Source organism: Molossus molossus, unplaced genomic scaffold, assembly GCF_014108415.1.
Source record: "Molossus molossus isolate mMolMol1 unplaced genomic scaffold, mMolMol1.p scaffold_m16_p_2, whole genome shotgun sequence".
NCBI classification, from domain to species: domain Eukaryota; kingdom Metazoa; phylum Chordata; class Mammalia; order Chiroptera; family Molossidae; genus Molossus; species Molossus molossus.
The window spans coordinates 118,807,689-118,832,032 of record NW_023425355.1 but is presented as its reverse complement, the minus strand read 5'-3'; the positions used below and the strand labels follow the sequence as shown (position 1 = coordinate 118,832,032).

Genomic DNA, 24,344 nt, shown 5'->3' with positions numbered 1-24,344 from the left:
TCTTCCAGCCACAGATCACTGGGAACACATTTGTAGTTTACCAAATTCCTTTTAGTACTCATTGCAAAGAAAGAGACCACACGTTATAGAGAATCATGTGCTGTCTCATAGTAAAGGTTATTATGAAAGATGTTAGACAGTATAGGCACTTGGGCCTGGGAATGGAAAAATAAGGGGTGGCTAGGAAACCAAGTTAAGACCAGGTGGCCAGAAGGATAAAGTGACTGCAAGAATGTTACCACCCCTCCACTCCTTGCTCTGAAAAAGAAAATACTTTTATCTCCCTTCTAACTGCTTGCTATTCCTATCCTGAAGGAAATTTCCACAAGCCATCGTGTCTTTTCAACCAAGCCTGCATCGTCCCCAGTTTATAAAAGCAGCCAAGCAGAATCAGTCTCCAAACCAGTTTAGAGGACCGTCTTTTCCTCTGTCCTGCTTCCCTTATGTTATATACACCAGAAACACTGAAAAAGGTATCAGACAGCCCTCTGAATTGAAGGAAGAGGGCTGTCCCGTCTTCAGTTCTTTTCAGTCTTGTAAGAAAACATTCAAACAAGTGACCCCAGACGGTTGCATTGTAGTAAAGTGAATTTATTAAAGAAATAAATCAAGGCCTGGCTGGTTTGGTTCATCGGCCTGTGGACCAAAGGGTGGCGGTTTGATTCTGGTCAAGGACTTGGTACAGATTCGATCTCAAGGTCTTCCTTTTTCTTTGTTATGGCTTTCCCAGAATTTATGAGAAATCTTTGGCATCTTTATCTTGATAAGCCCTAAAACTGTTGATTTCTTTGTTTAAGGAGTAAAATAAAACTCCCTCTTCTCTCCTCCTTACCCAAAACCAATGACTTCTTTGTTTAGTGGGTGAGATAAATTTCTTCTTTCTTTTCTTTATCCTTCCCCCCTTCTGTCTTAGCAGTTCCAGGGAGATTTATGCTATGTATTTCCTGGTTAGGGGGAAGAGACATTAAAACTCCTGCTCCTGCCCTGGCTGTTGTTTCTCAGTGGTTAGAGTATTGGCCTGAACATTGAAGGGTCGTGGGTTTGATTACCAGTAAAGGGCATGTACGTGGGTTGTAGGTTCATTCTTCAGCCCAGTTGGGGTGTGTGCGGGAGGCAGCTGATCAATTTGTCTCTCTCACAGTGATGTTTCTCTCCCCCACCCGTCTTCCCTCCCTTCCAGTGTATCTAAGATCAATGGAAAAATATTCTCTGGTGAGGATTAACAACAACAACAACCCCTCCCCACAACTCCTTTCTTCCATTTTTTGGTTAGTGAGGAGAGGTATTAGCTTTTGTTCTCAAGATACAGTTTTGCTGCAAACTGGCTGCAAGCTGCCCAAACTGTTTGGCCTTGTTTAATTTTCTTGTCTCAGTTTCCCTATTCTGCTTGCTTAGAAAATTTTCTTAGCTTCTTACTACCCTGTTACTCTTATACTTGGACATAAGCTTAATAAAATCTGTCTGAAAATTTCTCTGGTGTTTCCTTTCCATTTCTATCATGGGTAACTCAAGAACCCAATGCTGGTAACAGTTATAGGATATGTGCATTGACTAGGGAAATTTGGAAAAGGTTCAGGGACACAGATTAACCTTAATTGAATGCTGCTGGGGCAGTGGTAATGCTAGGATTGAGTAATTTAATAAATCTTGTCTGGAGGAAAGATAACTATAGTGAGGCTAATTCTTTAATTGGTAAAGAAGCAGTAGTCACTCATATTAGACAGGAGAGGGGGATATGTGATATTCCGTGGTGTATACAATGAGCTCGTTTTTGTCTTTGCTTAGACAAGATTATGAAATTCTCTTGTTTTGTCTCAGTTCTTCACAGTGGCAGAGTGACCTTGTATGATATTGGTGTTCTATGAGACTCTTTATAACATGACCTAGCTGTGATGTGCCCCTACTAGTACCAAAGCTCAGCTGATAATACCAGGCAAGCTCACAGATGTCAGGGGCTTTATTTCTTTTTTTCACTTGCTAAAGAGAAAACCACAGGCTCCAAATGGCATCACTCCTACTAAAAGCCCATGATGCCAAACCTGTATTTAATATCTGATCTACTTGCAGTTTCAGCCTCTCCAACCAGTCTGGAATTTTCTGGTCAACAACAATGAGGTAATTTGTCAAATGGGCCTCCTCCATCCCCATAGAGAGCAAGGGCTTATCTGCATGATAAACAACAACAACAACAACAACAACAAAACCTTCTGGTTCTCTTCCCCCCTGAAAAGACCTCCTGGTCCCCAAATAATCCTTTGTTTTCTTTTGCCAATAGCTTCTTTGCCCCATCCTTTTTCCATTTTATACAACCCCTCTGAGCACCCTTCTAGTTGCTAGATGGCATACTGCCTGATTCATGAATCACTTAATAATGCCAAGCAGATCTTCAAATTTACTCAGCTGAACTTTTTTTTAACATACCCAAATTACCAAATAGAATGCATTAAGAATTATGCTTAAAACTTCATCTGAAATGGAGCATTAGGGTCTGTAAGAAATGGTAAATTATTGCATTCGTTACTACTAACATTTTGTGATACTGTAAATTATAATGAGAAGTATATATATGGTCTTCCAGTTTCTCATACAGCGTCTAAACCCTTGGGGTTTCCTAAGTGGTGAGAAAGATAAAGTTGTCTTTTGTTACTTTAATGGATGACTTCTGGAAAGCCACTAGGTCAGCTAATGATGGGAGCTGGTTGCCAGGAGAAGCAACCCTATGATTGGAGGGTTGGAACTTTCAGTCCTACCTCCTAACCTGGGATGGGAGAGGGCCTGGAGGTTGAATTGAAAACAAATGTCTAGGGATTTAATCAATCATGCATATGTAATGAAGCCTCCATAAAAACTCAATAGGATTGTGTTTAGAGAGCTTCTAGGTTGGTGAACATGTGGAGATGTAGGGGAAAGAGGCATGCCCAGAGAGAGCATGGATTTTCTGCACCCTTCCCACATACCTCTTCCATTTGCATGTTTATCTGTATTTTTTATTGTATCCTTTTATAATAAACTGGTAAACATGTTTCCCTGAGATCTGTGATTTGCTCTAGCTAATTAAGCAAATCTGAGCAGGGAGAAGTTCATGGGAACCTCTGATTTATAGCCATTTGGTCCGAAGTAAAGATCTAACAACCTGGATTTGTGATTGGCATCTGAAGTGCAAGGAGGGGTTCTTTGGAACCTAATAATCTATGGCAGGTTGGTCAGAAGAACAGGTGTTAAACTGGGATTGTGACTGACCTCTGAAGTGACAGATGATCTTGGGGGACTGAGCCTTTTACCTGTGGAATCTGATGCTCTCTTTGGGTAGGATGTGTCTGAATTGAGTTGACATAGAATGGCCAGCTGGTGTCTGGAGCATTGTTTGGTAGTGAGGGGGGAAACCCACCACCCTTCCCCATATCTGAATTGGTCTCAGAATCAATTTACATTTGTAAATGGATGAGAGCATATATTTTTAAGAACAATTGTTAACAACCATTATTTCCTAGCATTTACTAAGCTTAAATAATCAACATTAAAATCTGTCTGCTAATAGTTTACATCTTAACTCTTTCCCCATGTGGTAGAGAACATCAGCATGTAACCGGTATTGGCCTATTGACTCAATGTTGAGTTAGTATTGAGTGACTCAGTGTTGACTGGGGTCTTAAAGGTCAAGAACCACGACATCAGTGTCAAGATCCATACAAATAAAAAAGGGTTGATAAATTAAAGCACAGAACACAGAGAGAAAATTTTTTTTCTTTTTGGGGACAGGAGAGTTGTTGGTCTTGAATTTGTTGACTTTGGTGAATGTTCTTGAATTTATTATGTATATTCTATATTTTTCTTTAACTGAATCATAGACATTTGTGTTGTTTCCACTTTGTGACTATTGTGAGTAAAGTCTCTGTGAACATTTATATACAAGACTTTTATAGACATGTTTCCATTGCACTGAGATAGAGCCCTAGGAGTGAAATTGCTGAGTTGTGTGGTAAGTGTATTTTTAATAGTTTATTAAGATATAATTCCAATATCATAAAATCTATCCATTTAAAGTATATTATTTAATGATTTTTAATACGTTGATAGAATTGTGCAACCATCATCACAACCCAGTTTTAGGACATTTTCATCATCCCCAAATGTTTACATGGTATACCTATTAGAAGTCACTTCTCTCTCCCTCAGCACCAGGAAAACATTAATCAACATTGTGTTTCTATGGATTTGCCTATTCTGGATATACATGGAATCATATAATATCTTTGAGACATTTTGTCACTCATTCAAAGTTCATACATTGACAAATAATATTCCATTATATGGTTATGCCGCATTTGTTTTTTTATCATTTGATGGATAGTTGGGTTGTTTCTACTTTTTGGCTATTATAAGTAATCCTGCTACGAATGTTCATGTGAAGGTTTCTATGGACATATGTTTTCATTTTACTTGAGTATTACATAAAAGTGGAATATTTGAATTATATGATAAGTGAATACTTAACATTTTGAGACATTTCCAAATAGTTTTCTGAAGTGGCTACACCATTTTACTTTCCTACCATCAATGTATAAAGGTTCCAATTTCTATACACCCTCACCAACACTGTGACTGTCTTTTTTACTATAGTCATCAGGTATGTGTGAAGTATTTTAGCTGGGTATGAATTGCATCTCCTTGGTGACTAGTGATGTTACATATTCGATATTTTCAGTTTGAAATTTTTTTTCTTTAACCTTTTCTTTTTACTATATTTAAATATGTAATAATACAAGATCCTCTTACCCCATCCACCATCATGTTTTCCTAAAATTAGATGCTTTATTCACTTGCTAGATTTCTAGGGTTGGCATTATAATAAATTTAAAAAATAATAATATAGAGAAAAATTAAAGAAACTATATTACAAAGATAAATATTAAATAATTAGTATTATTTACTATTAAAATATTTTAAAGAATCATAATATTTACACTTGCATTAAACATAACAGGGAATTCAAAGCAATGAAAGTATATAATAGAATTTAGTGTGATGAATTTGACATTTCAAAATAAGTGTTATTTTATTCAGTAAATAGTATTAGATCAATTAACTGACACTTTTAAAATTACGATAAAGTTAACTCTGTACTCTATACCATATACCAAAAATGAATTCTAAATGTATGAAAAACATTAAGTATAAAAACAAAGACTATATAATAACTTGAAAAAAAAGTAAGATAGTCTTTATCTGAATTTGGTGCGATGATTGATGTTTGAAAATTCTAACAAGAGCAGAAGCCACTAATAAATTATTTTTAACAAATATTTATTAAGTGCCAATTTATATGCCCAACACTCTTCTAGGGCAGAGAACAAAATAGCCCAAATCTCTTGTATCATGTCAGGTACATTCTAGTAGAAAAAGGAAGTTAGCTGCATGGGCCTTAGAAATGAGCCTAATCTCTCTAACTATTATGCTATACACCTGAGACTAATACAAAATAATGGTGAATATAAACTGTAATTGAAAAATAAAACTAAATAAAAAGAAATGAGACCTGGGCAGTGTGGCTCAGTTGGTTGAGCATCTCCCATGCACCAAGAGGTCACAGGTTGGACTTCTGGTCAGGGCACATGCCTGGGTTGTGGGCTACATCCCCAGTGAGGGGCATACAGGAGGCAGCTGATCAATGGTTCTCTTCCATCAATGTTTCTCTCCCTCTCCCTTCCCCTTTATCTCTCAAATCAGTTATTTAAAAAAGGTAATGAGCCTAGTCTCTTCAGTTGCCCGTAAGAATTTTTATTTTATTTTTTATCACTCATGTCTTCTTAAGTTGATTAATTAAAGCACTAGTATCTGGTTGAAACCCTTAGTTACTCACTAAAATGAAAAAATAGTTTAAGAAATAGAATTATAAACAGTGTGTATATGCATGCATATAGACACACATATGCACATAATCTAGCATGTTAAAAATACAGAATAAGTAATAAGTAAATATCAATCAATTCACCAACTATTATATCAGCATTTCTACTCCAGTGATTTCCCATTCAGGTCTGTTCTGTTCTGAGCTCCATCGTCAGGACAAACTGTCATCATTTCTAATGGTCTGAGAAGTCTCAGTGCTTATGATATTATTATAAACAGGAAATTAAGGAATGAGGCAGACAACCAATCATCATATTCTATAATGCCCAGAGTTATTGTGTAGACTATTCCTTTTTAGAAAGTTCTTATCTTTTAAATGTAATACCTAAATTTTTATAATTTTGGCTGTAGCATTAAGTGACCTTCAGGCTGTCCCAGACATTTAACATCCCATATGAATTTTTCTAATATTGTGCTTTCTTTCAAAATGCTTAAAAAAGATTCACAAATATTATTCAATTCTTTAAAAGCAGGGAAACTTAAGACTATTTCTAAATAACCAGTAAGGAATTTTCAGTTTTGTGGAAGGATATCATGTCTAGAATAGGACAAGTAAAGAATAGTTTCAGTCATCATCTCTGCAATATAGTAGACTATAATTCTAATTGGACATTCACCAAAACAATTAATAATAATAATAATAGCCAACATACGTGATATGGCAATTAAAACACTAAGAATTTCACATATATTTGTTTATTTAATCCTTAAAACAAGCAATAGGATCAGGTAACTGATATTGCTGTTATTAACAGAAAACCTGAAGAAGGTTAATTTATTTTCTAGGAAAGGGTGTGGCTGGGATTTGAATTCAGTTTGATTCAACGTCTTATGTTAAGTATCATTATGTGAGGATGTTTCTTCAAAATACTAATTCTTCTTTAAGTTAGATCTGTGCAATTCTTACGAAATCTTTTCTGATATCCAGAGAGATGTCTTACTTCCTTTTTCATCCACCGTACTAGTTTTTCAAATCTGGATGCCCACTGCAATCACATGGAGAATTAAAAACAAACAAACAAAAATCCCCAAAACTGATGCCCCACTCCAGACCAATTGAAAGGCAATCTCTGGGGCGTTGTTCATACATGTGCAGCTTTTATTTTATTTATTTTTTATTTTTTAGGTTGTTTCCACTTTTTAGAATCTTTATTGTTGAAAGTATTATAGATGTCCCCCCATTTTTCCCACATTGATCCCTTTCTCCTCACTCCCTGCCCCTGCTGCTTTCCCCAAACTAGTGTATATGTCCATTGGTTATGCATATATATATATATATGTGTGTGTGTGTGTATATATATATGTATATATGTGTGTGTGTGTGTGTGTGTGTGTGTATATATATATATATATAAGTTCTTTGGTTTATCTATTCCCTTCCCTCCCCAACCCCCTTCCCTCTGAGGTTTGTCAGTCTCTTCCCTACTTCCATGTCTCTCGATCTATTTGATCGACAGCTTATTTTGTTCATGATATTCCATAAATAAGTGAGATCATGTGGTACTTGTCTTTCTCTGACTGGCTTATTTCACTCAGCATAATACTCTCCTGGTCCCTCCATGTCGTCTCAAAGGGTAAGAGATCTTTCTTTCTTACAGCTGCATAGTATTCCTTTGTGTGAATGTACCACAGCTCTTTTATCCACTCATCTACTGATGGACACTTGGGTTGTTTCCAGATCTTAGCTATTGTAAATAGTGCTGCTATGAGCATAGGGGTACATATATTCTTTCTGATTTGTGTTTTAGGCTTCTTAGGATATATTCCTAGAAGTGGGATCATTGGGTCAAATGGCAGTTCCATTTTTAATTTTTTGAGGAAACGCTATATATTTTTTCATGGTGTCTGCACCAGTCTGCATTCCCACCAGCAGCGTGCTACGGTCCTCTTTTCTCCACACCTTCACCAGCACTAGTTGTTTGAGGATTTCTTGATGGCAGCTGTTCTGGCAGATATGAAGTGATATCTCACAGTCATTTTAAATTGCATCTCTCTGATGATTAATGATGTTGAGCATTTTTTCATATGTCTCTTGGGCATTTGTATGTTCTGTTCAGAGATGTGTCTATTCAGGTCCTCTGCCCATTTTTAAATTGGATTCTTTATCTTCCTTTTGTTGATTTGTACATGCAGCTTTGAAAAGCTCTTTAGGTGGGTCTGATACACAGTGTGAAGGTTAAAAACTCTAATATAGAAATAGAGAATATAATTAAATAGTGCAGAGATACCATATAAGACAAATATTTCTCCACCACAAGAAATATTTCCTAAAATATGTCTCAAATTTAAAAGAAGAAATTTATGAATAACAAATTCTGAGGTTTTCTTTTGTGGCTACCTGTTTTGATTTTACATGGCATTGACTGTCATTGATATGACGGGTGAGGGAATTATAACTTATTTCCTCTCACTTTCCTGCCTCAGTGTCATCATTTTGTTAGGTTTTGTGCCTCTGTTGTGAATACCTACAGCACTCATAGACTCTTCTATCAGTGTCCAACAGTGTGCCAGTTTACCTGGATTCTCTGTTGTTTTTTTTAAATATGTTTTTTTAGATTGAGAGGAAGGGAAAGAGAGATAGAAACACTGATATGAGAAAGATGGATCGGCTGCTTCCTGCACACCCCCTACTGGGGATCGAGCCCGCAACCCGGCTTGTGCCCTGACCAGGAAGTGAACCAGGACCTCTCAGTCCATGGGAGCCACACTGGCCGGGCCATTTTTAATTAATTATGATTTAACTATTAGATAGCTAGATTTCATAATTATTTTGTTTGTCTAATAATTTCATAATTATTTCAAGGGACTCTAGTCTCTGAATTCTCTTTGTAAATATCTTCATTTTGTTTATATGTGAATGGCATCTTGACTGAAAATCATATTTGGGGGTTACTCTTTATTTTTCTCTGAATTCTGTGGACAGTACTCCATCATGCTGTGCTCTAAAATAGCTTTGAAAAACAGATTGGCCTGATAACTCCTCCCCTGTAAGTAAATTGCTTTGTTTGGCTTTAGACTGTTTAATAATCTCAAAGTGGGAGAGGTGTTTAAGAGTGTGAAACCTGTTCTAAAACATTTCCTTGGTAAAGTTGGCATATGAGGTATGTTTGAAACCTAAGATATTTGTTGAAACTTAGATATAAAGATATGAAGAGGCTATTTCTAACCTTTAATTAACTTAGACATTCATGTATATTATACCTGATCTTTTTCATACTTAATTCTAAACAGAGTACATTCAACATTTCATCATTAACTTTGATATTTACTATGTGATTATTTTTTACCATCTGTTCATTATGTTCTGAAATTGACATTTTCTCTCTAGTTTTCTAGGAATTTTTATAGTGTATACTATTGAATTTATATATATCTTAATATGATAAGTGAAATTAATATTTAAATGTAAAGTAACCTTGCAGTCTTGGTACAAATTCACTTTTGCAATGATAGCTAATTTTTAAACATCCCTTGCTAAAATTAGTTTATAAAATTTTAATGGTTTGCTTAAGTTTATATGTGTGATACTTTGCAATTATTTCTGTACTTTTTAATTGTTTTGTTTTAATTTTATGCAAACCTCAACAATTACTTGGGGAACATTCCCTCTTTTGTAGACTTTGAAGGAGTTCCTATGAATGAATTTGCTTCTTTCTTAAGTATTGTAGCATGTACTGGTAAAAGTGTCCAGACCTATTATTTCTTTTGTGGGATGATTTTAAATAACTAAATCAGTTCTTTAATTGTTATGAAATTATACTTTATATGTTCTGAGTGAAGTCTTGTAACACATTTTAGGAAATTAATGAATATCATCTAAATTAAAAAAAATATATTGGCATACTATTTCCATTATTGCACCTGTTCTCTTATATGTGACTGCTGTAATTATTTTCTTTTTTCTTTTTGATATGTTTTCTTATACCTTCTTGGTTTTTTAATCAATTTTTCTCAATGATAATTATCATCTTGGTGCAGAAAAAAATTTTACTTTCTTCCCAACTGTACTTATATGAACCTTCTGTCAAATATTGTATATATTACAACAATCTCAGGTAGATTATCTTATAGTTATTATATATAGGTGATTTTGTAATTATTTAGGGTTCACATATCTTTATAATTCAACTATCTTCAGAAGCAAGATGATTTTTTTTTTCTTTTTTTTTTTTATCCTCACCCGAGGACATTTTTTGTTGTTGTTGTTCAGATAGAGTGGGCGGGAGAGAGACAGAGAGAGATAGAGAGAGAAACATCGACATGAAAGGGACACATCGAGTGGTTGCCACCCGCACGACCCAACCAGGGCCGGGGACAAACTGCAACCGAGGTACGTGCCCTTAGCGGGAACCAAACCCGGGTCTCTCTGGACCGCAGGCCGATGCTCTAACCGCTGAGCCAAACCGGCCAGGGCAGAAGCAAGATGATTTCTGCATTAAAACATATACTATATTTCCAAAGTGTTTTAAAAACACTTAAATATGTACTATGTTGTCTGTTATGAATAAAGGCATAAAAATCTTCAAAAATACTCACAAAAATAATTCAGCAGTACTTAAAAAGGATTACAAAATTACCAGATGAGCCCTGGCCGGTTTGGCTCAGCGGTTAGAGCATTGGCCTGCGGTCTGGAAAGACCCGGGTTCGGTTCCCGCTAAGGGCACGTACCTCGGTTGCAGTTTGTCCCTGGCCCTGGTTGGGTCGTGCAGGTGGCAGCCACTCGATGTGTACCTTTCATGTCGATGTTTCTCTCTCTCTCTCTTTCTCCCTCCCACTCTATCTGAACAAAATATTGAAAAGTGTCCTTGGGTGAGGATAAAAAATAAAATAAAAGGTTAAATCTTTAAAAAAAAAAATTACCAGATGAGATTTATCCCAGGATTGTAAGATTAGTTTAACAAAAATACCAGTCAATGTGATGCACATTGATTTATTTTATTAATAAAATAAAAGGAAAACAAACATTTCAAAGGATACAACAGCAGCAAAATCATATATCTAGCAGAGATGTGTACCAAGAACATATAAAAAGTAAAAGTCAACAATAAAAATATAAACTACCCAATTAAAAATTAGGCAAAGGAGTAGGATAGACATTTCTAAAAATACAAGATAAGTAAATGGCCATCGAGGACATGGAAAAATGCTCTAAGTAATTAGTCATTTGGGAAATACAAAACAAAACCACAGTGAGATAGTACTTAACACCAACTTGGATGACTCAAATTTAAAAGGAAAAAGAAAAAGAAAGAAATATATACTGTAACAGGTATTGGCAAGGATTTATAGAAATTAGAACATCATACATTGCTAGAGAGATTATAAAACGGTTTGGAAACACTTTGGAAATCAGTTTAGCAATTTTTTAAAATGTTAAAAATAGATTAACAATATCTTTTAGTAATTACATTTTGTTGTTGTTCAGATAGAGTGGTTTATGCTCAAGATAACTGAAAACTTATGTTCACACAAAAACTCCTAAATAATTGTTCATAGCAGCATTATTTATAACATCCAAAAAGTGAAAACAACCTAGATGCCCATAGACTGATAAATGGATAAACAAAATGTGGTAAATGTGGTATATTAATAAAAGGGAATGTTATTCAGCCATGAAAAGGAATATGAAGAATCACTGATACATGCTGCTGCCTTTAACCTTAAAAACACTATGCTAAATGAAATAAGTCAGAACACAAAAAGGCACATGTTTTATGATTCCATTTCTATGATATGTCTAGAATAGGCAAATCCTTTGAAAGTATCATTTTTTTCAGGGGATGAGAGAAGAGGGAAATGGGGAGTGATAGCCAGTGGTCTGGGGTTTCTTTATGTGTTGATAAAAATATTATAAAATTGCATAGTGATGATGATTCTATAACTCTGTGAAAATAATAACAATGGCTTAGACAATTGAAAATATGTGAAATTAATGTGAGAATTATGTATATCAATAAAGCTGTTGTAAAAATATACTATTATATTCACCTAAAATATAATTTATATAGCAATTATGATATTCATAAAAATAAGTGAACGCACTTATTTCTTCAGTGCATTAAATCATTCAGTTTTATGTTTAATAAGCATATCTGTAATTTATAATGCTATTTAGGACCACTATTTTTATTAATATTTTTATATTTCTATTTGAAGTGTATAATGTAATAACAGGTAACAATAAAACTCTCAAATCAAAATGTTAAAAAACAATCTGAAACAGCACTTGAATTTTCTGTTTTTCTGACAATTGAGGACTGGATTAGACTGCTGGTTCTCTCTCTAAAAACAACCCTAGACCAACCGTTTTCAGACAGTAATGTGAATAGAAATCACTTGGAGATTTTGTTAAATTGATTTTGTGTTTCAGTAGGTGTTGAGTGGGGCCTGAAATTCTGCCTTTTCAACAAGCTTCCAGTTGAAGGTGCTGCTGATTCACATAGCATACTGTGGGTAGCAAAATCTTAGGAGCACAGAAGAGAGAATAGCCTAGATCACAGAAGCTTACATTAAAACAGAGAAAATTCTTGGCATACCAAAGGCTGTGGTAAATTGGGGTGGGGTCTTACTTGGCAGTAGCCTTGTGTGTAAATGGCTGTACACAGGCCTGGAATCAGAGGGTAGAGAAGAACTTTGGAGTTCGGCCCATACCTCTTTTCAACATTGTCCTGGAGCATTATCGCCATCCTATTTACATTGAGAGCCATGTTTGAGCAGCAATAGCCCATCCCACCTGGTGTTTGACAAGTAATATCAAAGGAGTTCCAAAGTGGTGATGGGTTGAACAAAAATACGTGGGTGCCACTGGTTCCTATCAGGGAGGTAGAGGACTGGAAAGAGCCCCCCTGCCCTGTTGTTAAAACAGCAGAAGTCATACCAACAGTAAATTCTCAGTGTTTTAAAGCTCCCCTAGGAAGCTGAGGCTGTAGGACAACAAAGTGCCCAAAGACCAATGAGGAGTAGGTGCTTACAGGAAGGAATGGAATGATATCAATTGTCTACTTGTGGTAGAGACAGCTAGACACTGATGAAAAGAATTGAATTAGAGTGTTTGGTGAATTGGTAGAGGGCAGGTGTACACTAATGAGAGAGCATGAGGTCCTTGGGAGTCCTAGTTATAGGGGAAATCTGTGTCCTCTTGCAGGTGTTTACTCCACAAACTTCACTGGTTGCTCACAGAAATGACTGGAGTGAGTCTGGAGCATATGCCTCCTATAGTGCAGACTTGGGGGAGGGGCAGGCAATTTGTGCAGACTTCTGTGTTCCCTATAGAACAAAATCTTTAATATATGGGGAGGACAACACATACTGTCATTTTTAAGGCCACGGTGAAAACTCATTGCAGCTGCAAAAATAAACTTAAATACACACACACACACACACACCTCTATCCTTGGGAAAGGGCTGGGATTCGACATGACATCTAAGTAGAAAATCCCAAATAATCTACAAATAAAGCTCCTAAAACTAGTATATGAGTTTATCAAGGTTGTAGGATATATGATCAGTATACAAGAGTAAATTATATTTCTATGCAATGGCAGTAATCAATGCTTAAGTATAAACCTAACAAAATATATGCAGGATATTTGTGCTGAGAATTACAAAACACTGATAAAAGACATAAGAGAGAACCAAATCAGTAGAGAAATATATCATGAACATGCATTGAAGACAGTTGTTAAGATGTTAAAATCATAAAACTCCAAGTAAAATCCCACCACACTATTTTTTTTTTTTGTAAACATCAATACTGTGACTCTAAAATGCACATGGGGATGGGTGATGAAACTTTTCTGTGTGGAATTGTGGTGGTAGATACATAACAATGTATATCTCAAAATCCTAGATGCTGCACTCCAAAGATTGAATGAACGTTACAAATGACAAATGTAACTGCATTACAAATGTTTGACAACCTCACTCAATGTAATGGAGAAGAAAGGGGCTGACTTAATTATCTTTTGAAAACAATATCATGACAGCATACTGTAAAACTAGACCAAAAAACCTGTACATACACATTGCTTTCTTGAAGAGGTATGGGTTTGCTATTCTGAAAGTACTGTATATGTATACTAGTGTTGAACAAATCAATAAATGTATTGTAGATAATGAGAGCCAAGTTTTTAACTGTTGAAGAAAGAATTTAGAAATAAGGAAATGGGGAAAGTTATAATGGATCTTGTGGTGCTGGATTGCAGTTGTGGCATTGATAGTAACAGTTTAACACTTAATTTTTGCTATATTGTTATCTATTCATTAACTTCTAGTTAGGAGATTTTTCATTAGTTGTTTCTCTTTATGAATATGACCTTTCCTCCACAAGATGTTAAACTCCTTCAGGGGAATTCTCTCCCTTCTCTAATGTTGTTACAAGATGAGGATGGGATATTAAGAGGACACGGTCCATATCCCCTGCAGTCTGTAACTGACTGATTCATCATCAATTTAAAAGGCTAGTAAATTGCCCTTTTCAGATTAAAGTTAGAACTGCTTCTAGTTTATAGAAAAATGAATATTGACTACAAAAATGAGACCTTTTGCTTTTATTAGAAGACATGAGTGGTAAATATCCATTAAGAGAAGTACATTTAGGCTGTAATTATACAGCTAACTCGAAATGTGCATTTTAAAATCATTACTTTGATGTTATATAGTTATTTAGAGGTTTCTATCAGTAAACAATACTTTGAAAAATACAGTGTAGAATGTTGTTTGCTGTGTATCAGTTGAAAATTCTGAGTGATCTTTGTTCGCGAGATTGATTTTGCAATAGTATGCTATAGAAGACCTATAGAAACAGTCAATGTTGTAGCATCTTAGGTGTAAAAGTACTAGACACTGTTTCTGTGAAGTATCCAGGATATCTGTGGTTTCAGAGAAAACTAAGTCTTCCACTTCAGATGTAAAGCAGTCCTAGTCTGTGGAATTAATATGCATGTCATGAATATTTTGTCATAGTTTGTTCTTCACAGAAAATAGGAATTAAGAGATTTGAGGAAATTTATGAAGATTACCAAATTTTCTTTGTTTTCATACACGAAATAATCTCAAACCAGTAATAATCTAGGCCCTTTTGGAAATAGTTTAGAAAAGGAAATGTCTCATCCAGTATAGCAATGATTTCCAATGTTTAAACCACCCTCTCTCTCCTTAATATAGGACAGTCTTTCAGATATTTATTAAATATCCAGATACTTTGACTTTTGTTCTAGTCTCAGCATAGTAGTCATTTCCATAACTGAGAAGTACTTTTATTCTGTTATCTTCTATAGGCAAATTCTGGTTTCTTTAAGCCATAAATCTCCAACTCCTTCCACATATCCTACATGTGGAAAAATTTCTGCAACAAATAGGGAAACTGGCACTAAAACTGTAGAGTTAAAAGTAACTCCATGTCTTCTGAGCATCTGATGATCATGATCAAATACTTGAACTTCAAGGGACTCTACATAATGAGTAATTTTGAAATCCTGGATGTTTCTTTTATTACTACATGGTAGTATATTCTTCAAAGGGACTCAAATATAAATAAAGAGGACAGCTTTTGCAGTTGCTTACAACATTGCAGATATATTTCCTGGTGTTAAGCTTCTGAGGTTTAAGTTTTGTTTTTATTTCCAAAATAATATGACATTTTTTCCAAACGAAGGCAAATGTTTCTTTGACTATTGCTCAAATTTCCATAAGATACTTTTGAAATTAATTCATTTATTTTTGTTACAGATGTTTCTCCTTTTTCCCCCACTGATTCCCCTCTCTCCCTCCCTCCCCACCCTGTCCCCAACTTTGTTGTCCATGTGCATTGTTCATACATACATACATATAAGTTCTGTGGTTTATCTCTCCGCCTGCCCCCTCTTCTGGGGATTGTCAGTCTGTACCCCACTTCCACGTCTCTGGGACTACCCCATTCCTCAGACAGTTATGTTAATTATATTCCACAAATAAGTGAGATCATGTGATATTTGTCTTTCTCTGCTTGGCTTGTTTCGCTTAGGATAATAGTTTCCAGGTCCCTCCATGTTGTCTCAAAGGATAAGAAATCTTTCTTACAGCTGCATAGTACTCCATTGTGTGTATGCAACACCGCCTTTTTATCCATTCATCTACTGATGGACATTTGGGCTGTTTCCAGATCTTAGCTATTGTAAATGGTGCTACTACAAGCATGAGGGCACATATATTCTTTATGACTGGTGTTTCAGGCTTCTTAGGGTACATTCCTAGAAGTTGGATCACTGGGTCAAATTGAAGTTCAATTTTTAATTTTTGGAGATAACACCACATTGGTTTCCATAGTGGCTGCACTAGTCTGCATTCCCACCAGCAGTGTACTAGAGTCCCCTTTTCTCCACACCCTTGCCAACACTTGTTTGATAATTTGTTGGTGGCAGCCATTCTGACAGGTGTGAGGTGATACCTCATTGTTGTTTTAATTTGCATCTCTCTGATGATCAGTGATGTTGAGCATTTCTTCATATTTCTCTTAGCTATTTGTATGTCCTGTTTGGAGAGGTGTCTATTCAGCCCCTCTGCCCATTTTTTAATTGGGTTCTTTGTCTTCCTTTTGTTGAATTATATGAACACTCTCTATATATTGGAAATTAACCCCTTATCTGACATATCATTGGAAATTATGCTCTCCCATTCAGTGGGTTGCCTTTCCATTTTGATGATTGTATCTTTTGCTGTGCAGAAGCTTTTGAGTTTGATGTAGTCCCATGTGTCCATTTTCTCCTTTTTTCTGTTGCCTTAGGTAATGTATCCATGAAAATTCTACTGCGTATAATATCTGAAATTTTGTTGCCTACATTTTCTTCTATAATTTTTAGGGATTCATGAGTCACATTTAAGTCTTTCATTCATTTTGAGTTTATTCTTGTGTAGGGTGTAAGTTGATGGTCTAATTTCTTTCTTTTTTTTTTTTTTTTTTTTTGCATGTAGCTGTCCAATTTTCCCAACACCATTTACTAAAGAGGCTGTCTTTACTCCACTGTACGCTCTTGCCACCTTTGTCAAATATTAATTGAACATATAGGCTTGGATCCATTTCCGGTTCTCTGTTCTGTTCCACTGGTCTATATGCCTGTTCTTGTGCCAGTACCAGGCTGTTTTGATTACAGTGGCTTTGCAGTATAACCTGAAATCTGGTAATGTGATCCCTCCAACTTTGTTCTTCTGTTTCAAGATTGCTGTGGCTATTCGAGGTCTTTTTTGGTTCCATATGAACTTTTTTTTTGAAACACAACTAATTTTTAATTAATTAATTAATTAATTTTTGTTACAGATGTTTCTCCTTTTCCCCCCACTGATTCCTCCCTCCCCGTCCTCTCCCCAGTTTTGTTGTCCATGTCCGTTGTTCATGCATACATAAATATAAGTTCTGTGGTTTATCTCTCCCCAACACCTCCTCTTCTGGACATTGTTAGTCTGTACCCCACTTCCACGCCTCTGGGACTACCCCATTCTTCAGACTGTTATGTTCACTGTATTCCACAAATAAGTGAGGTCATATGATACTTGTCTTTCTCTGTTTGGCTTGTTTCGCTTAGGATGACACTTTCCAGGTCCCTCCATGTTGTCTCAAACGATTAGAGATCTTTCTTTCTTACAGCTGCATAGTACTCCATTGTATATATGCAACACAACTTTTTTATCCATTCCTCTACTGATGGACATTTGGGATGTTTCCAGATCTTAGCTATTGTAAATAGTGCTGCTATGAACATGGGGTACATATATTCTTCCTGATTGGTGTTTCAGGCTTCTTAGGGTATATTCCTAGAAGTGGGATCACTGGGTCAAATGGAAGTTCAATTGGTTTCCATAGTGGCTGCACTAGTCTGCATTCCCACCAGTAGTGTACTAGAGTCCCCTTTTCTCCACACCCTCGCCAACACTTATTGTTTGATGATTTGTTGGTGGCGGCCATTCTGACAGGTGTGAGGTGATACCTCATTGTTGTTTTAATTTGCATCTCTATGATGATTAGTGATGTTGAGCATTTCTTCATATGTCTCTTGGCCATTTGTATGTCCTGTTTGGACAGGTGTCTATTTAGTTCCTCTGCCCATTTTTTAATTGCATTCTTTGTCTTCTTTTTGTTGAGCTGTATGATCACTTTATATATATTGGAAATTAACCCCTTATCTGATGCATCGTTGGCAATTATGCTCTCCCATAGAGTGGGTTGCCTTTCCATTTTGGTGGTGGTTTCTTTTGCTGTGCAGAAGCTTTTGAGTTTGATGTAGTTCCATATGTTCATTTTCTCCTTTGTTTCTGTTGCCTTAGGTGATGTTTCAGTGAAAATTATGCTGCGTATGATGTCAAGGTCTTTTTTTGGTTTCATGTGAACTTTTGAAGTATTTGTGCTAGTTCTGTGAAGTATGTTGTTGGTATTTTGATGGGGATTGCATTGAATCTATAGATTGCTTTGGGTAGTATGGACATTTTAATGATGTTAATTCTTCCCATTCATGAACAAGCTATGTGCTTCCACTTTTTTATATCTTCCTCAATTTCTGATTTCAATGACCTGTAGTTCTCTGAGAATAGGTCCTTTATTTCTTTGGTTAAGTTTATTCCTAGGTATCTTAATTTTTTTGCTGTGATGGTAAATGTGTGTTTTTTTGTTTTTTTTTTTTTTTTAGTTTCTCTTTCTGTGAGTTCATTATTGGTGTATAAGAATGCCATCGATTTCTTGATGTTAATTTTGTATCCTGCTACTTTGCCAAATTCATTTATTAAGTCTAGTAAAATTTTGATGGAGTCTTTGGGGTTTTCTACATATAGTATCATGTCATCTGCGAAAAATGACAGTTTCACTTCCTCCTTTCCCATTTGGATCCCTTTCATTTTTTCCTTCTGTCTGATTGCTGTGGCTAAGACTTTCAATACTATGTTAAATAAGAGTGACGAAAATAGGCATCCTTGCATTCTTCTTGTTCTTAAGGGAAATGCTTTTAATTTTTGCCCATTTAGTATCATGTTGGCTGTAGGTCTTTCATATATGACCTTTATTATGTTGAGATATGATCCCTCTATTCCCAGATTGCTGAGCGTTTTTATCAGCAATTGGTGCTGGATTTTGTCGAATGCTTTTTCAGCATCTATTAATATGATCATGTGATTTTTACCTTTCATTTTGTTTATGTGGTGTATCACATTTATTGATTTGCGAATATTGTACCAACCTTGGATCTCTGGGATGAATCCCACTTGGTCATGGTAAATATATTTTTTTTTTTTGATGTATTGCTGGATTCCATTTGCTAGTATTTTGTTCAGGATTCTGGTGTCTATGTTCATCAGGGATATTGGTTTGTAGTTTTCTTTCTTTGCAGTGTCTTTTTCTGATTTTGGAATGAGAATTATGCTGGCCTCATAAAACAAGTTTGGAAGTCTTCCTTCTTCTTGAATTTTTCGAAATAGTTTGAGGAGAATGGGTATTAGTTCTTCTTTGAATGTTTGGTAAAATTTCCCTGTGAAGCCATCCGGGCCTGGGCTTTTCTTTGCTGGGAGAGTCTTGATTACATCTTAATTTTTTTCTGTTGTTATTGGTCTATTCAAGGTTTTTTTTTTTTTTTTTTTTTTTATCTCTTTCCAGTTCAGTTTTGGGAGACTATGTGTTTCTATAGAAATTGATCCATTTTACTTAGATTGTCGAATTTGTTGGTGTATAATTGTTCATAATATTTGTTAAAAATCTGTTTTATTTCTGTGGTGTCAGTTATCATTTCTCCTTTTTCATTTCTGATTTTGTGTATTTGGTTTCTCTCTCTTTGTTTCTTGGTGAGTCTAGCTAAGGGTCCCTCAATCTTGTTTATGTTTTCAAACAACCAGCTCTTTGTTTCATTGATGCTTTGAATTATTATTTTTTTTTGGTCTCCATGTCATTTATTTCTGCTCTGATCTTTACTTTTTCCTTCATTCTACTTAATCTGGGGTTTTCTTTTTGTTTGCTTTCTAGTTATTTTAGTTGTGAGGTTAGATATTCTGTTAGAAATTTTTCTTGCTTCTTGAGGTAGACATGTAGTGCTATAAACTTCCCTCTCAGAACTGCTTTTGCTCCATCCCATAGATTTTGTGTTTCTGTGTGTTTATTTTCACTGGTTTCCAGGAAATTTTTAATTTCTTTCTTGATCTCCATGGTAACCTATTCCTTGTTCAATAACATGCTATTTAGCCTCCATGTTTTCAAGTGTCTTTGCATGTTCTTATTGCAGTTGATTTCTGCTTGCATGCCATTGTGATCTGAAAAGATGCTTGATATGATTTCATCTTCTTGAACTTGTAGAGACTTAGTTTGTGTCCTAACATGTGGTCTATCTTTGAGAATGTCCCATGCGCACTTGAGAGGAGTGTGAATTCTGCAGTTTTGGGGTGTAATTCTCTGTAGATATTTATTAAATCCATTTGATCTAGTGCTTCATTTAGGGTCTGTGTTTCCTTGTTAATTTTTTGTCTACTGATGTCAGCGGGGTGTTGAAGTCCCCTGCTATGAATGTATTGCTGTTAATTTCTCTTTTGAAGTCCCCCAAAAGATGTTTAATGTATGTTGGTGCTCCTAAATTGGGTGCATATATGTTTACCAAGGTTATATCTTCCTGTTGGATAGATGCTTTCCATATTATGTAGTGGCCTTCTTTGTCTCTAGTTATGGCCTTCATTTTGAAATCTCCTTTATCAGATATGAGTATTGCTATGCCAGCTTTTTTTTTTTTTTTCTTTCTGTTGGCTTGAAAGATTTTTTTCCATCCCTTCACTTTTAACCTATGTGAGTCTTTTGTTGTGAGGTGGGTGTCTTGTAAACAACATATATGTGAGTCACGCTTTTGTATCCAGTCAACTGCTCTGTGTGTTTTTATTCATGCATTCAAACCACTCACATTTAAGGTGATAATTGACATGTACTTATTTATTGCCATTTTTGTTTAGTGTGGTTCTATTTGTCTTCCTATTTCTTCTACTAATTATAGCAGTCCTTTTAGCATATCTTGCAGTGCTGGTTTGGTGTTAATATATTCCCTTAGTCTTTTTTTTTGTCCGGAAAGCTCTTTATTTGACCTTCTATTTTGAATGATAGCCTTGCTGGATAGAGTAGTCCTCAATTCAGATCCTTGTTTTTAATCGCCTTGGTTGCTTCATGCCACTCCCTTCTGGCCTGTAGTGTTTCTGTTGAGAAGTCAGCTGAGAGCTTTATGGGGTTTCCTTTGTAGGTAACCTGTTGCTTACCTCTTGCTGCCTTTAGGATTCTCTCTTTGTCTTTAATTTTGGGCATTTCATTTACTATGTGTCTTGGTCTGAGGCTGTTAGGGTTCTTCTTACTTGGGGCTCTCTGTGCTTCTTAAACTTGAATGCCTTCTTTCTTCACCAAGTTAGGATAGTTTTCTGTCATTATTTCTTCAAATATGTTCTCTAACCCTTGCCCATTTTCCTCCTATTCAGGGACTCCTATGATGCAAATATTATTACATTTCCAGTTGTTCCCCAGTTCTCTCAAGCTTTCTTCCTGTTTTTTAATCATTTTTTCCTTTTGGTTTTCTGATTGGTTGATTTTTTTCTACCCTGTCTTCTAATTCACTGATCTGGACCTCAGCTTCCTCTACTCTGCTGGTTAGTCCTTCCAATGTGTTCTTAGTTTCTGCTATGTCATTCTTTATTTTCACTTGGTTGGTTTTCACTGTTTCTGTATCTTTACTCATGGTGCTGATGTCCTTACTCATCCTGTTGAGCTTCCTCAAGATCATGGCTCTGATCTCTACCTCTGATAATTTGCTTAGCTGTATTTCATTGATCTCATCTTCGATAGAGTCCGCTTGTTCTTTAATGTGGGATTTGTTTCTTTGTATCACCATTTTGGCCATCTCAGTGGGTTTTGGAGCCTGCCAAAATTTCCCTGTGGGTGTTTGTGTTCTGCTGTTTGTGGCTCCCTCTACTGGGTTCGGATTAACCTGTGTGTGCCCACATTAAATACCACTGTCAAGTCTTAGTTTCCTGGGTAGATTTGCAAGCCCAGAAAAGGTTCAGTTATCCTCTAGCTTTTTTTCTGGTTGCTAGTGGTCTCAGTTACTCAGTGCCTTGGAATGTAGCTTTGGTGTTCTGCCTAAGAGGATTTCTAGAAGGTGGGATAGATGCTGGTTGTTAATGAGCCTCAATTTTTATTTCTTTGCCTCACCTGGGAAAGGCTGAATCTCTGAGAGACGGGGCTGCTGCTTTTCCCCACAGCTCTGAGAAGGAGCACACTGGCCATAGTCCTTTGTGGCCGCAACTCAGCAGAAATTCTGAGTGGCCTCCAAATCCCGGGTGCCCTCACAGAGTTGCAGCCCAGTCTGCCCTCCCTCTGCTGTAGCCCCCGGGTGATTGGCTGTGGCTATTTTAGTGCTCTGTCCTGGCTTTCTGTGCTGTGGAGCAGGCTTGGTCTATTCCCCAAGGGCACTGCTCACATCTAAGACTGCTGCTGTCCTTGGGCTCCCAGCCCACCACCCTCTTGAGCCTCCGCAGATCCTACCAGTGTCCCTGGTTATATGGTCCTTTCCTGCTGCTTTTCTGTTACTTTTTTTCTGAGGTTTCGTCTTTATTTTTGTTGTAATTCCTGTTTGGTCCTGGGAGATCCTCTGCGTGGCTTCTATTCACTCCGCCTTTTTTTTTTTTTACAACCTCTAAGCCTATCTTGTGCACAGCTGGGACACACAGGCCTTTCTGGTGCCCCCACACCCCACAGGACCTGTGGGTAACTGGATGGCACAGTCCCTGCTTGGTGGCACAGGCCTCTCCAGTGCCCCTGCGCCCTACAGGTCCTGTGGGCGGGCAGCTGGATTGCTGCAGTCTCTCTAGGGCTCAGGCTTCCCACTGCACTTGTGAGCTACTGGACTGCTCCAGCATCTGTGGAACCCCAGGTCTTGCTACTGGTGGCTGGGGAGTGCTACCCCGTGGGGCTCAGCTTTTACTGTAGATTTTGGGGATGGTCTCAGCTGCTGGTCTATGCTTCTATTGCCTAGGGATAGATGTTTGCTCCCCAACCTCTGTTGCTGGGGGTATATATCAACTCTAATCGGGCTGTTACTGTGGGGGATGGTGCTGGGCTACAGGCTGTCCATGGCTTCTGTGACCAGCACCTTGGCATCTCCACTTCTGTGCACTGGTCTGTGTTGACACAGGGTGTCCACTGGTCTGATGGTGCCAGGTGCGCTGGTGGTCTCAAGTTGCTGGGCCCTAGCAGCTCCCACTGCCTCCTTCTGGGGAAGACCCGGGATCTTCCAAAATGGTGGGACCTCCCGGTGGCACTGGGAGAAGCGCCCTGCAGGGCCACTTACTGTGGTAACCAGCTGCTCAGTCCACAGCACAGGAACATCTGCTTCGTGGCTCTGCACTGCTCGAGTTTGGTCGTCCACCTTCATGTCCACTCACACTTTCTCACACACTCGCTCACTCTCTCACACACTCACCCTCCCTCCAGTCCTGCCTGCTGCCATCTTTTTTCTCTCCATAAGATATCTTTTTAGAGAAGTAAATTGTTATTTTTATTCTTTTTTTTGAACAGGTGTTCCCTCTGAGAGATGGATAGTAAATTTTGACAAAGACTTTGCAGATGGCCTTGCTTTTGCCACAGCATTGGGAGCCTATTGCCCATTTCTGGTAAGAGTTATTTTTATGCAGAATGGTCTTCTATTATTTGAAATAGCTTAGTAATTAAAATTCGAAGTATTTTCTGCAAACTGATTCTTTTAAATGTTTTGATTGTATGTAAGGCCAGAATCTGCATGTCTAGCATTCCCATTTTTGTTTATTCTTGTATTTTGATTGCAGTAGTCTACTATGGACAAATGTTAATGTTTAAACTATTCCTTGCTGAATTATAGAGAACAGTTAAAAAGCAGTACATCTTAATCTATAACTGAAAGGTTTGATTGTTGCCTTTTCCAGATTGAGCCTTATTTTGAAAATATGTACACACAACCAAAAAGTCCTGAACAGTATTTTCACAATTGCCTGATTATTGTGAATAGTCTTCGTGAAATTGACTTGAACATGGGCATACAGGTGAGTGCCTTTATATAATACATTCTATAAATATTTTAGGAGTTTTTTCTTATTTATTTCTAAGCTTTATTAAGTATGATTGACAAATTAATATATATATATTTAGTTTGTTTGATATTATTTTTCTAGGTGTACATCATGATGATATATATATATATATATATGTATATGATTACCACAATCAGGTTAATTAAAACATCCATCACCTCACATAGTTACCATTTGTTGTATGTGTGATGAGAACACTTAAGATCTACTCTCTTAGCAAATTTTTTAAGTTTGCAATTCACTATTAACTACTCTAATGACTATGATTTACATTATATTCTCAAAACTTATTCATCTTATAACTGAAAGTTTGTACCCTCTGACAAACATCTAATTTC

At 36.6% G+C, this 24,344-nt stretch overlaps 1 protein-coding gene across 1 annotated transcript in view; it reads left to right on the top strand.

The window, feature by feature from the left end:
• CFAP47 (cilia and flagella associated protein 47) overlaps positions 1–24,344 on the top strand; it is a 442,571-nt gene that overhangs the window by 189,346 nt on the left and 228,881 nt on the right. Inside the window, exons 35-36 of the mRNA XM_036270144.1 lie at positions 23,459–23,553; positions 23,842–23,958. Of these exons, the coding sequence (XP_036126037.1) occupies positions 23,459–23,553; positions 23,842–23,958 (212 nt within the window). The remainder of the gene's footprint in view (positions 1–23,458; positions 23,554–23,841; positions 23,959–24,344) is intronic.